General features: G+C 39.0%; 1 protein-coding gene across 2 annotated transcripts in view; it reads right to left on the bottom strand.

Moving 5' to 3' along the window:
• The window catches only part of MOV10 (Mov10 RISC complex RNA helicase), an 892,455-nt gene that overhangs the window by 420,249 nt on the left and 456,812 nt on the right, over window positions 1–15,394 (bottom strand). For both annotated transcript variants that reach the window (XM_044076939.1, XM_044076940.1), the window contains exon 6: window positions 9,621–9,761. In XM_044076939.1, the coding sequence (XP_043932874.1) occupies window positions 9,621–9,761 (141 nt within the window). The remainder of the gene's footprint in view (window positions 1–9,620; window positions 9,762–15,394) is intronic.

Here is a 15,394-nt window from a genome sequence, read left to right on the forward strand (position 1 = left end):
TTTGCATTCCATGAGACAAAAAGGTCAATGAGGAGGATATATGAAGGATTAGGTGTGACATCTGGAAAGAGGAAGGAGGACAAGGAGACCTGGTGGTGGAATGAAGAAGTACAGGAGAGTATACAGAGAAAGAGGTTGGCAAAAAAGAAGTGGGATTGTCAGAGATATGAAGAAAGTAGACAAGAGGATAAGGAAATGAGGTGTATGGCAAAGAGAGGTGGCGAAGGATAAGGCGTATGATGAGTTGTATAAAAGGTTGGACACCAAGGAGGAAGAAAAGGACCTGTACTGATTGGCTAGGCAGAGGGACCGAGCTAGTAAAGATGTGCAGCAGGTAAAGGTGATAAAGGATAATGAGGGAAACGTACTCACAAGTGAGGAGAGTGTGTTGAGCAGATGGAAAGAGTACTTTGAGGGGCTGATGAATGAAGAGAATGAGAGGGAAAGATGGTTGGATGATGTGCAGATAGTGAATCACGAAGTGCAGTGGATTAGCAAGGAGGAAGTAAGGATAGCTATGAAGAGGATGAAGAACGGAAAGGCTGTTGGTCCAGATGACATACCTGTGGAAGCAGTGGAGTTTTTAACAAGATTGTTTAATGAAATCTTGGAAAGTGAGAGGATGCCTGAGGAATGGAGAAAAAGTGTTTTGGTACCGATTTTTAAGAATAAGGGTGGTGTGCAGAGCTGTAGCAACTACAGAGGGATTAAATTGATCAGTCACAGCATGAAGTTATGGGAAAAGAGTAGTAGAAGCTAGGTTAAGAAGGGAGGTGATGATTAGTGATCAGCAGTATGGTTTCATGCCAGGAAAGAGCACTACAGATGCGATGTTTGCTTTGAGAGTGTTGATGGAGAAGTACAGAGAAGGTCAGAAGGAGTTGCATTGTGTCTTTGTGGATTTAGAGAAAGCATATGACAGGGTGCCTAGAGAGGAGTTGTGGTATTGCATAAGGAAGTCGGGAGTATCAGAGAAGTATGTAAGAGTGGTACAGGATATGAACAAGGGTAGTGTGACAGCGGTGAGGTCTGCGGTGGGAGTGACAGATGCGTTTAAGGTGGAGGTGGGATTACATCAAGGATCAACTCTGAGCCCTTTCTTATTTGTAATGGTGATGGACAGGTTGACAGATGAGATCAGACAGGAGTCCCCATGGACTATGATGTTTGCAGATGGCATTGTGATCTGTAGTGAGAGTAGGGAACAGGTGGAGGAGACCCTGGAGAGGTGGAGATATGCTCTAGAGAGAAGGGGAATGAAGGTCAGCAGGACTAAGACAGAATATATGTGTGTGAATGAGAGGGAGGATAGAGGAATGGTGAGGATGCAGGGAGTAGAGGTGGCAAAGGTGGATGAGTTTAAATACTTGGGATCAACAGTTCAGAGTAACGGTGAGTGTGGAAGAGAGGTGAAGAAGAGAGTACAGGCAGGATGGAGTAGGTGGAGAAGAGTGTCAGGAGTGATTTGTGACAGACGAGTACCAGTAAGAGTGAAAGGGAAGGTCTACAAGAGGGTAGTAAGACCAGCTATGTTATATGGGTTGGAGACAGTGGCACTGACAAAAAGGCAGGAGTCAGGGCTTGATGTGGCAAAGTTGAAGATGTTGAGATTTACACTGGGTGTGACGAGGATGGACAGGATTAGGAATAAGTATATTAGAGGGTCAGCCCAGGTTGGAAGGTTTGGAGACAAAGCCAGAGAGGCAAGATTACATTGGTTTGGACATGTGCTGAGGAGGAATGCAGAGTATATTGGGAAAAAGATGCTAAGGATGAAGCTGCCAGGTAACAGGAAAAGAGGAAGGCCTAAGATAAGGTTTATGGATGTGGCGAGAGAGGACATGTAGGTGGTTGGTGTGACAGAGCAAGATGCAGAGGACAGGAAGAAATGGAAACAGTTGATCTGCTGTGGTGAACCCCTGATGGGAGCAACCAAAAGAAGAATATATATGAAGGATAAGAAGCAAGAACTAAAGTGGGACATTTCTTTTCCGATACACTGAACAGAGGAGCCAGGCAAGGGTATCCTCTTTCTGGTTATTTTGCTTTACATTTAAAGCAACTAGAAAATAAAACAAGGGACTCAAACTCAAATATATGATTGGTTTGTCTTTTCGGCTTTTCTTGGTTAGGGGTCGTCACAGCAGAACTCCGGTCCGCTAATGATTGGCAGTAGATTTTTATGGTGCCGAGTTGCCAGCCCGACACCCAATCTTCAGCGAAGGCACACCCATTCACGCATGTCTTTCAGAAACCACTCGACTGCAGGGAGGACATGCAGACTCCACACAAAAGGCACTCCAGCCGAGAATCGAACAGGAGAACCTCTTGCTGTGAGGCAACAACGCTACTGCTGTACCATCGCGGCATAAATATATGATTGGTATGGTAATCAAAAAGTTGGCTTTCTTTGCAGATACTATTTTGTACCCAGTAAATCCAGAAAAGGACATCTTTTCTGGATATAAAACTACTGAAGACAAAACAAAGGCTATACCCATAAATTAATGTACCCACAACTGAATTGGGTCAGCTATACCAGTGTCAGTGGTACATGTAGCACACTTGTACTTACGCAGAAGGCTGTGGGTTTTATTCCCACAACAGGTAGATCGACTGCTGACACTGCTGTACAGCATAAGGGAGTTGCTGCATTCAGAATACACCATCCTTTGTATGAAACATTAAACTGAGGCCCCATCTAACAGAATTGGTGGTTACACAGGTGGATGTAAAATATCCCATGGCACCTATAGAAAAGCGAAAGGGTCCTTAATGTACTATACACAAAAACTTTTATTTACAACATATTTACAAATGTACACATACATAGATATACAACTATATTTATGTATGCTCATAATTTCATTTACTGTCATGCTAAATTTTCATCCCTATTAGACCCCCACTCCGTTTTCCGCAACCACTATCTGATTTTACTTAATATTGTTGCTAAAAATCCATTTACTATATAAACATTTCATTTCTTTCATTCCATACAACCTTTATAATATAAATAGCATTTTCTCTATTATGTTACCATATTCTTTACTTTTATTCTTATGATATCCATATTTAACTATATCCATGTTTATTTTATCAACTTCTTTTACCTTCAAAATACTCTTCTTTACATAGTTTTCCCCATAACTTTTTCACTCTTCTACATTTCAAAAACACCATTCTTAGTTTCTATCACTTTTCATTTTATAAAGCATTCTAAAGCATATTTATTTTTACCGGCAGTTTATATATTGCTAGCCTCCACAAAAAATCTTGACATTCTACTTTCTGAGAACACCATTTGTTCTTCCGTGTATGGCATTAGTTTTTTTATCCGTTAGATTTTCCCATGGCTTTACATAGTAATGTTTTATTATTACCTTCTTATACCATACTTTTCTTTTTCTATATCATCAATTTTTATTTTAAACAAAAATATTTCTGGTACCATTTTATTTCTTCATTTATACACTCTTTTACTCTTTTTTACCATACCTCAACATTTATCACACCTACATTTATACAATTTTACTACTAATCTCTCTCATCTTTTTCATTTATTAACGTAACACTTTGTACAAATTTAATGAAGCAGCATATACCACTGGGTTAATTAATCCTAAACTTCCTTCCTCTCCATTTACATTCAAAACTCCTCCTTTTACTAGGTTCAATTTAGAACCCCACATAAATGATAAAAAATAGCTGCAATAATTCATTTCAAATACTGTTGTGACATAAATACACTTGCTAAGTATGCTATTCTCCTATCGGCACTGAAGTTATCAAAATAAGCCTTTTTTCTGAATGAAGATTTATATGTGCTTCAGAAAAGTCAGGTTTGTTTTATTTATTCAGTCACTTTTCCCCATGGAATTCTACTTACATTTTTATTTGTAAATTTCATACCCAAAACAGAAATTTAATTTATTGTAAAATATATACCCACATTTTTACTATATCATCTAAACCTTTACTTTTCTCTGTGTTTAAAGCCACTGCTATCACCTCTAGACACTCACTTGTACAAAATTATTTTTATCCAAATTTTGTTTTTTGCAATTATAATGTCATCTGTATATGTTAACAGAACTGGAATTTTTAACCCTTCATGTGTTATATATCCTGCTTCCTTCATTTTCTAATTTATTTGACATACTATCATATTCATAAGTAACGCAAAGAGTATACAACTCATTAGACATCCCTTTCTTACTCCACTCTTCATATGTACTTTCCACTCTTCATATGTACTTCTTGGCTTAACCAGCCATTTACAAGTATTTTTACTTTATTGCTACTATACACTGGCATGCATAATTTTCTAACTTTCTCACTTATAATATATTCTTTCATTACTACCCATAAGATTTCATGTCCAATTGTATCAAATGTCGTACTAAGGTCTCCTATCATGATTTTTGCTTTTCTATTCATAATATCCACAATTTCTCTGTTAATCATCCTTGATAACCCTTCCCCATCATACTAGATATATTATCTTCCATAATGTTTTCCACTGTAGTTTTCAAATCTCTTTCATATTATTTTCATAAACATCTTATTATTCAATATTAGTGCCCAGTTTTTTTAATTGTCATATCTTCCTTCTTCAAAAAGAATTTATTTCACTACATAATTCTTTATACATAAAACCTTCATTTAACTATTCTTTTAAAATCTTTAAATGATTTTTTGCCAATCCCTTAAATATTTATATATTTCACACCCTATTCCATGAGGTCCTGCAGTCAAATCTATATTTACTTGTTGAACTTTCTCTAGCTCATTTAAAGAAATCTCCTTTTCCAGCTCTTTATTCTCTTTTTCTGTTAGCTTTGAATTTTCCATGCTTTTTCACTACCTTCTTTTTTCTTTAAACATTTCTTGAATATATTGTACTACACTATTCATAATCCCAGAGTTCTTTCTATTTATCCTTTTACGTTTCTTTATTTCATTCTCATTACACTGACATCTTCCTTTACTAATATGCTTAAATAAACTTGATACTTCTCGTTTTCTTTGTAAAAAAACATCTTTGCTTGTATAACAATTCCTGTGTGTTTTCTTGATTTCTTTCATATGATCCTCTCTCTTTGTCAAAGAATTTTCTATTATGTTCTAAATCTTCCAATGCATCGTTACATGTTCTACTATATTTTCCTCTCTCTACTTTTCTCACATCATATTGACACTGTAAAAACACCATCTTCTTTTTCCCATTTGGCTGTTCCCATTAGGGGTTGCCACAATGGATCATCTATTTCCATTTCTTCATGTCCACTGCATCTTGCTCTCACACCAACCACCTGCATGTCCTCCCTCACCACATCATAAACCTTTATCTTAGGCCTTCCTCTTTTCCCCTTACCTGGAAGCCCCATCCTTGACATCCTTCTTCCAATATACCCAGCATCCCTCCTCAGCACATGTCCAAACCAACACAATCTTACCTTGCTGGCCTTGCCTCCAAACTGCCCAACCTGAGCTGACCATCTAATATACCATTTCTAATCTTATCCATCCTCTTCACACCCAGTGCAAGTCTTAACATCTTTAACTCTGCCACCTCCAGCTCTGGCTACTGTCTTTTTGACTGTGCCACCATCTCCAACCCACATAACATAGCTTGTCTCACTTCCCTTTCACTCTTACTGGTACCAATCTGTTACAAATCACTCCTGACACTCTTCTCCACCTCTCTTCCACACTCACCATTACTCTGAGCTGTTGATCAAGTATTTAAACTCATCCACTTTCACCAACTCAACTCCCTGCATCCTCACCATTCCTCTGTCCTCCCTCTCATTCACATATGTATATTGTCTTACTCCTGCTGACCTTCATTCCTCTCCTCTCTAGAGCATATCTCCACCTCTCCAGGGTCTCCTCAACCTGTTCCCTACTCTCACTACAAATCACAAAGTCATCCGCAAACATCATAGTCCAAGGGGACTCTTGTCTGATCTTGTCTGTCAACCTGTCCATCACTATTACAAAGAAAGGGTTCAAGGCTAATATTTGATGCAATCCCACCTCCACTTTGAACGCAACTGTCACTCTTACCATAGACCCCACCACTGTCTCACTGCCCTCGTACATATCATGCACCACACTTGCATCCTTCTCTGCCGCTCCCTACTTCCTCATATAATACCTGAACTCCTCTCTATGCACCCTGTCATATGCTTTCGCCAAGTCCATAAAGACACAGTGCAGCTCCTTCTGACCTTCTCTATACTTCTCCATCAACACCCTCACAGCAAACATCACATCTATAGTGCTCTTTCCCAGCATGAAACCATACTGTTGCTCACTAATCATAACCTCCCTTCTTAACCTAGCTTCCACTACTCTTTCCCATAACTTCATGCTATGGCTAATCAGTTTTATCCCTGTGTAGTTACTACAGCTCTGCACATCACCCTTATTCTTAAAAAAACAATACACTCCTCAACTCCTCAGGTGTCCTCTCACTTTCCAAGATTTTGTTAAACAATTTGGTTAAAAACCCCACTGCTATCTCTCCTAAATACCTCCATGCTTCCACAGGTATGTCATGTCCACCAACAGTCTTTCCATTCTTCATCCTCTTCATAGCTCTCCTTACTTCCTCCTTGCTAATCTATCGCACCTCCTGATTCACTATCTCTACATCATCCAATCTTCTCTTTCATTCTCTTCATTTATAAGCCCCTCAAAGTACTCTTTCAATCTGCTCAACACACACTGCTCATTTGTGATTATGTTTCCCTCATTATCCTTTATCACCCTAAACTGCTGCACATCTTTCCCAGCACAGTCCCTCTGTCTAGCCAATCAGTATAGGTCCTTTTCTCCCTCCATAGTGTCCAACCTTTCATACAATTCTCCATACGCCTTATCCTTCGCCATCTCTCTCTTCACCATATGCCTCATCTCTTTGTACGTCTGTCTTCATTCATCTCTCTGACAGTCCCACTTCACCACCCTCTTCCTCTCTAAACTCTCCTGTACTTCCTCATTCCACCACCAGGTCTCCTTGTCCTCCTTCCTCTGTCCAGATATCACACCAAGCACCTTTCTAGCTGTCTCTCTTACCTCTGCTGTGGCTGCCCAGCTACCTGTTAACTCTTCATTGTCACCCAGTGCCCATCTTAACTCTTCCCTGAACTCCACCTTACAGTCATCCTTTTTCAGCTTCCACCATTTGATCTTTGGCACTACCCTCACTCTCCTCCTCCTCTTCTTCTTAATCGCCAGCATCATCTTACAGACTACCACTCTATGCTGCCTAACTATGCTTTCCCCATCACCACTTTGCAGTCTCCAGTCTCCTTCAGACTAGCCATCCTGCATAGAATATAATCCATCTGTGTGCATCACATCTTCCTCCACTCTTGTACATCCATGACCATCCTTTTCGAAAAATCCACTACTGTCTAACCTTCTGCATTCGTCTCCTTAATACCATACATACCCATCACCTGCTCATCCCCTCTGTTCCTTACTATCTAATGCTCTTCCCTGACTTCCTCTCTAAATATACCATAAGTCTGTTTTCCCTCACTTCATATTGCAATTCCTATTCATATTAGACCAACTTACCTTTAATTTCTCTATAAATTGCCCAAATTTCTCTAAATATAAAATGATTGTCATAGACCTTGTATTGATTCTTAACCAATGTTTTTTATGTCTAATTTGTTATAATTATTTAAACTGCAGATGTTTTGTTTTATTGTTCAAGATTGTACAATTATTGTTCTTAAAATGTTTTGCAATACTTTGGAGCTTTTCTCCCCAGGCCTCCACTGAAAATGGACTTCTACCCAGTTTGACTTTCCCAGTCGGACTTTCCTGGTAATCAACTCTCGATAAATACTCTGGTAGATAGCAGATATTGGAAGTGTAATGGGGAGGAAAGAGGTACCTGGCAGCATACGTTTCTGGAGAGTAATGAATGAGTTGGCAGATTTTAAAAATTGCCTACAGAGTACTGTCAAAAATAGTGGGCAAGTAAATGGCCGTCACTAAGGAAATGATTCTTTAGAGCTAGGATACAGGATCTGAAATGGCTAAACATAGTAAAGCCTTGTTAAGTTTAATTCTGTTAGCAGCCAAAAAATTAGTTCCTAGAAAATGGCAATCCAAGTTTAATCCAACTGGATTTGAAGTAGTGAATATTGTAAAAGAGATAAAGGAAGGATATTTAGAAAAGGGAAGGAGTAAATTACACAGGCATAAATGGAAATGAAGTAAATTACACACAGAATAAGGCTCAGTAGGAAACCTGAGGTTTAAGGGAAGACAGAAATTGAGCAATTTATATTATGTTCGACTGATGATAGTTACAAAGAAGTAAAGAAAACATGATGTATAACATATGCAAATTAAAACAGATGCTAGTATAGTTTGTTTTATCCTCTTTTCCATTAATCTTTGTTTGCCAAGGTCTTAAGTGATAATAAAGGTGGTAAAAACACAATGTTGGGGAGTGCATCCATATTACAGTCTTACCATGTTTCAGAAGTATTATTAGTATCTCCAAAGAATAACTATAGAATATCTTGGCCATGGAAGGCATTCAGGGTTGGTGGGTGGAATAAGAGGAAAATACAATATGTGAAGGACTAAGAGAAAAATAAGCTGTTGTGGTTTCCATGTTCTGTTCTCATGCAAGTGCTCTCAGAATGACCGTGTTTGGTATACTCCTCCATGCTACTCTTATAATCTAATGCTGCTCTAATGTCTAAGCAGATTTCTCTCATACTTCAGTTATTGTAACTGCATTGTACCAGCAAGCTTGGGGGCATACATTCTGTGGACAAAATAGCTACTGTTAAAATCAGGTCAGCTCTCCATCTTAAATCACCTTACAGAACTAAAATTCTTCCACCCAAGTTAGACTTAAAGAAATAACAGGGTAGAAGAAGATAAAATAAGTTACACCTCATTAAGTTTAAGAGCAAAGGTGTTAACTTGTAATTAATGCATTGCTTACTGGATCTGGTCTTATCTTACAGGATCACAGCAAGTCTTAAGAAAAAAGCATCCCATGACATTTTACATGTTATCATAACAGTCACATCAGGAATAACCCATCCTAATGAGGGACATTTCATCCCAACATACCATTATCACTGCAATTAGTTTGAACTTCATTCAGTCAAAGCAATACCTGATAGTGTGTGTAAGATTATTGCAGAAATTCCCATTATAAGATCATTCAGGTTGTCTTGTGTGCATGTGGTAATTCATAAATCTTGGAGATTGTCCAGCACTCTAATTAAACAAGTCAGATTTATTCATCCAACCTCCCTCACCCCCTACCAATCTAAATGAATGCAGTCTCTCCCTAATTTAAGTAGCAAGTTGGTAAGTCTGTAGTAATGAATAGTTAAGTATTATAGTACCCCCGGCAATTGGATGAATTCCTTCATTATCATGTGATCAGACTGAAGAGGTTTTATATCCTCCTTGTTTGGCTTGTGTCGCAGCTGACCACTACACATTTCATGAGTATTATCAATATGTGCTGGAGGGTCTCTACTATGCAAGGACTAATGAAAAGTAAGTTCAAATTCTAAATGGTTACATTTCCTTAAATCACAGTAAAGCTCAATAATACTCACTTTACTCTCTTAAGCTCTTCTTCCAAGTCTGCAGAGGGTTGAGAACATTCATCAAACCCCGCACGGATCAGCCGTTTCAGAATAGGAGGATAATTGTAGCTTTTCAGCTGAACAGAATACTTTAGGCCATGGTTCACATTACTGAGAAAAAGAGAAATCATAAAAGTCTTTAAGAAAAATAAATTCTTACTTCAGTACCAGAAATGCACTTCAGTTCTTTTTTTTTTTCACATGTAGATAGGTGCTGATCTTGAGATTTTTTTTTTCAGACCAGAGCTGGATCTACTAGCACAAAAAATCCTACATAATCAAACTGACTGTGAAAGGGACAGAATTATATATTTAAAAATATACAAAGATTTTTTATATTAACTGTTTACATACTTTTACAAAACATTATAATTTAAGTTGAAACTGTCTGCATGAATAACAGTAAGCTTCATCTATAGAATGGGAAATTTCCCATGCTGCAAAGCAACTATTCAGTGTTATCAGTACAGAAAGAGTAAACAGTTTGCATGCACCTTTAACTGAAAGAGAGTGCTCCATCATTCTTGAAGTGTTCAATCGTTTGTTACTTAGCTTTGGAAAGAGCAGTTTACAAAACAGATTACACTTTTTCTCACTTAGCCTGAAGGAGTAAGATGCACTAGAGCTATCAAAGGCACAGTCAGATGCACCCCTACCTCTTTCCTGAAATTAGCCTGGCAAATAAGTTACTCAGGTGTTTCTTTCAGGTACTATTCATTATGAGATCTTAGTAGGATTCAGTTTTCCAGAATATCTGTGCTAGCCACCTTGTCGAATAGAAATTAAATGGTTGCCCCTTTTATTCAGATGTACAATTATTGTACATATTTCCATTCAGTTAGCTCATTTGGCACTGGCGCTGCTCTTCTAACGCCTACTACAGGATTTTCAAAGGCTGAGGAGCTGGAGCAACTGGTACAAATCAGGGTGAAATTCTCTTCAAACAATCTCTTCTACAATTTGCTATCTGAGATCCAGGTCACTTAGCAAATGTAAGCACTATTCAATAAAAATTCAACCGTTTTGCCATGCTACAATAGTAATGGACTACATTTTATGCAAACTGCATTAAAAAGCAAGTACTAGATACAATTATTATAAAAAAAAAGCATATCCACTCTTGATGGGAAACTCTTTCATTGTACACAATGCGCAATGCGTCCTAAAGACATTTGCAGAAAAAGACTAAAAGAACAAATACTATCACTTGACTAATGACTATGTCCTTAACAGACTAGACACTAAGTATTCAAGTCCTCCTAACAGTCGTCTTTGGCAAGCTGTCTAAGTTGTGCTCAAGTGTCCTAGTTTAGCAGTTTTGGGACAAGATCTACAATGATGATTTGTATTCCTAGAGCAGCAGAGGGGGGCAGGGGTTGTTCTTCTCACCTCACAGCAAGAGGTTCTCTGGCTCGATTAATTGCTGGAGTGCTTTCTGTGCAGAGTCTGTGTGTTCTCTCTGTTTTCACATAAGTACTCCAGTTTCTTTTCACGTTCCAAAAGACATACAGTAAGTGGGACTGGACATTCTACACTGGCCATAGGTGAGAGTGGTAGGAAATAAAAATAGCAGAGTTAGCCACTCGGCAATGTGAACATTGGCTCTAAATGATTGTCACTGTTAATTTGATACTTCAACCCCATGTGCAAAAATGGGAAAATGGGAGTTATGTATAGATGGATTTGTATTTCTACCTCATTAACATAATATCAAACAATTCTGGGAGTTTAGCTTGATTCACAGCCCTATGAAGTCAAAACATGACGTTTGGCATCTCAGACTACTTTTCTACAGTGACATGCACACAATGGGAAATGTATAATAGAATCATAACAACAGATGCAGTAGTTACTAAATTAGAAACATTATAACTAAGAAAACAGAGTGATCATCAGTTACATCTCCAAACATGTTTAAGAATGAAAAGAATATACATATACATTTTTCCATATACTTCATTCCAAGTCCAGTTTTGACTAGCCATCCCTCAAGAGCCCACACTTTCCTTAGAATGTTGGTAATTGCCCAAAGTTTATATGTTGTTACTAGACATACAGTCCAGGAGACCACTAATATGCCTATCACAACAGCATTGCCTAAGTGACTTGGCTCAAGAGACCCAGTAGGCAAATGGAGGCTGAAAGAATCAAACCCCTCACCACAAGCAGCAGATGATAGCAATATCAGCTCTCATCTGAGAGTTAAAGCTAGGAACTTTCTTCAGCTGGCACTGCTAATTTTGTACGTGCAATACTTCACACTGACCGTGTGTTATCTTTCTTCTGAGATGTTCGATTAAGTCATTTATTTTGTTTTTGAAAACACACTATTGTATTCAAATGATAATTCCACAGCTTCATATCTCAAATGTTCTAACAAATTAGTTCCATTTATCAAAACATGTAATTTACAGTTTCCTAATGAACAGTGCTAAAGTTAACAAAACAACCAAAATTGATCCACGTGTTACAGATCTACACTGTACCACTGACTTGCTAATCTTGTCAGGTATAATCATTTGAAACACTTGGCTGTTGGGTTAATGTCAACTATTTCAAAACAACACAAGGGAAAATACATTTGAAAGAGTTAATTCCAAGCCTCAGGTGAACATGACAGAGACAACAACAAAGTATGCATCTTTTTCCATATGACAGAACTATTCAAGTTCATGCCAGCCCAACCCAATCTAGTTAGAATAACATCTCAATTATTATACATTCACTATGGCAGCCACTTATTTACATATTTACTCCACAAGTTTTTTTTTTTTTTTTTTTTTGCAAAACAACTCCTCTCTCATCTACCTCATCAATTACGCCATATCAACCACAGTCACTGTCGGTCACCCTTGATATTTTTTTGTCATTGCTTCCTTAGCTACTAACACCAACAAAGGCAACCTCACCCATTCTAATATAGTATCCTGTATACGTTACTATAATGCAATAACATTATACTTTAGCCTTGTATATTTCTATAATACTTATTTTAGCAAATTTTCCAAGTCATTGTTGAAAGCATTTCATCCTTAACATGACTAGAAAATGTTCTCATGAGAGAAAAAAAACCTTCCTCATTTCCAAAATTGCCAACTAGCACTTATAAGCACCCTTCTCAGCTTTTGTACATTATAAAAATACATAAATGCTGATCAGCAAAAATCCTAAACCTTCTAGACTTGTGTCATCTCTCAGTATTTTACAAACTGATCTCCATTTCACTTCATCCTAAGATTCACCTAAAACAAACAGCATTCAGGTTGTTCCTTTCTTTACCTACAGTATTAATTATCCATTATCCATATAAAACCTAGTTACTCTAATAATCAAATCTTTCACAATAGGATAGTTGCACCTAACTTCCAGTAAAGATGACAGTAGCACAGGTACAAGACCTAGTAAATATATCAATCAGCCCCTCATATTCTAGTAATAAAAAATTGGGCAACTCAAATATCTGCTGAACCTCTGACATATCAGAGTCAAATCTTAGGTTCATAGGTAAGTACTAGGCTATCTGCCCGAGGGCATCTATAAGCCTAGCCAGAATGTGTTGGCTTTCGCCGCCCCCTTAGAATAGTTCCCTGTGTCTCTGTCCAGCAGAGCCATTAGTTCCCTGTGCCTCTGTCCAGCAGAGCCACTGCAGTGATCCCTGGGATAAATTTTTTGTTTCCCATCCACTCGTCAAGGTTTCTCTTGAAGAGTGTTCCTATTTATCATTGTGGTGAGGTTTAGATCCCTAATGAGTGTGGCTCTCGGGGATTTATTTTTTTTTCAGGTGGAGCATGTCCATCAATTTTGGGTTGGACATGGCCTTGTATGTCAGGCAGAGATCACCTCTGAGTAAGCAGTATGCAACCAAGTACAGCTGGAGTTTTTTCAGTCAGGCTGTATAGGGCATCTGCTTGAGGCCAGTAATCCTCTTGGTGAGGTACTTCTGTGGTCTTTCCAGCTGTTGCAGGTGTCTTGTAATGTACACCGCAAATAAGGCATTGTACTCTATGATGGGTCTGATGAGTGATGAGTAGAGGGGCACAATAACCTTTTTTGTTCTGGATGAGAACTCTTTGGTGGGCCACATGGAAGGATTTTCTAATCACCTTGGCAATATGATTATCAAATGAGAGATTACTATCTACTTGGGTCCCCAGATCCCTTATTACATTTTCTGTATTTAGGGAACTATTGCATATGTGGTAGTTCACAAGTACTTTGTTTTTTCCAAAGGGGATAACTATGCACTTTTTGGCATTTAGCTTGATGCCATGATTATGACATCAGGTAGCAGTCTCTGTGAGACCCTTCAAGAGGATGTCTGGATCAGCAGGAGAGCCAGTTATGGCCCCCAATTTGCAGTAGTCTGCGAACTTGGTCAGCCATAGTCCTCCTGTGCTTGCCTGTACCTCTGAGAAGTATAAACCGAACAGGAGAGGTCACAGGACTGAGCCCTGGGGGACGCCACTTGTAACCGGTTTAGAGTTGGACCTAGAGCCTGCAACTCTCACCGTGTGGGTTCTATCTGTGAGCCAATTGGCATAGGGTTTATGTTCAGGCTGGTGAGCTTATCGGTGTCTAAAGCCTTTACGAGGTCTAGATAAGCTGTGAGGACCTCTTTATCCTTGTCTAAAGCCTTGGTAACTGTCTCAAAGAACTCCATCAGGTTTAGGAGGCATGATCTGCCCTTAAAGCCAAACTGGATAGGGTCCAATGTTTGGAGGATCCCAATGTCTCTGTTAATGAGTTCCATGACTATGTGCTCCATAGCCTTGCAGACCAGGCTAGACAGGCTTATAGGGCGATAGTTCACAGGGTCTGTTGTGGCTCCACATGGGAATAACTATTGCTGTATGTCACTTTATGGGTACGTAGCTTGTACAGAGGCTAAGTTTGAACAGTGTGTTTAGGAGAGGGGTTAGTTCATTTTGGAGCTCATGTAAAACACTGCCTGGGACACCATCCAGTCCCATTGAAGATGTGTTTTTGGCTTTGGATAGGGCTGTTTTAACCTGTGTGTCAGTGATTGCTGGGGCTCTACATTCTTCTGGTATGGTTATGGGCCCTTTAGGGGGTGAGAGGGGGTGAAGTTTGCACTAAACCTGTCTGCCAGAATGTTGGCAATATCAATCGATTCAGTGTATTTTGTGCTATTCTGCACTAACTCAGAGCAGATCTGAGAGCTTCCACTTAGGTTCTTGACATTGCAGAAGAACACTTTGTGGTTATCTTTGGAGTCCTTGGCAATTTTTCTTTTGAAGCTAGCCTTGGATGATTTTATGAGGGATCATAGTTTCTTGCTGATAATGATCAGGGATGTCTTTTCTTCTTGGGATTTTACTCTTTTCTGTACTAGTTTCCTCCTTCTGTTGTATAGCTTGTTTATGGCAGGGGTCCACCAGACTGGTTTCCTTTTCTTGGAGGAGTGAGTCTTGGTTTTGCTTGGGATAGCATGATCCATGCATTCTTGCAGGTGCTCATCGATTGCCTTTGTAAGGGATTCAGCAGCTTGGACAGCATTGTCCTCTAGCATGGGGGCTGTGAACCTTTCCACCTCGGTCTTGAGTAATGTGAAGTTTGCTTTTGAAACATTTTTCATGGTGGTTTCCTCAATTGGGGGTGGGTGCAGAACGTGAATATCCAGAGTGATTAGTCTATGGTCTGATCTAACCAGCAAGGGGTTGACCTCCGGTGTGGAACACCGTTCGCCCATGTTGGTGATGACCAGGTCCAATATGTTGTCACCT

This window comes from Protopterus annectens, chromosome 7.part0, assembly GCF_019279795.1.
Source record: "Protopterus annectens isolate FY-2018-M chromosome 7.part0, PAN1.0, whole genome shotgun sequence".
Taxonomy (NCBI): Eukaryota; Metazoa; Chordata; order Ceratodontiformes; family Protopteridae; genus Protopterus; species Protopterus annectens.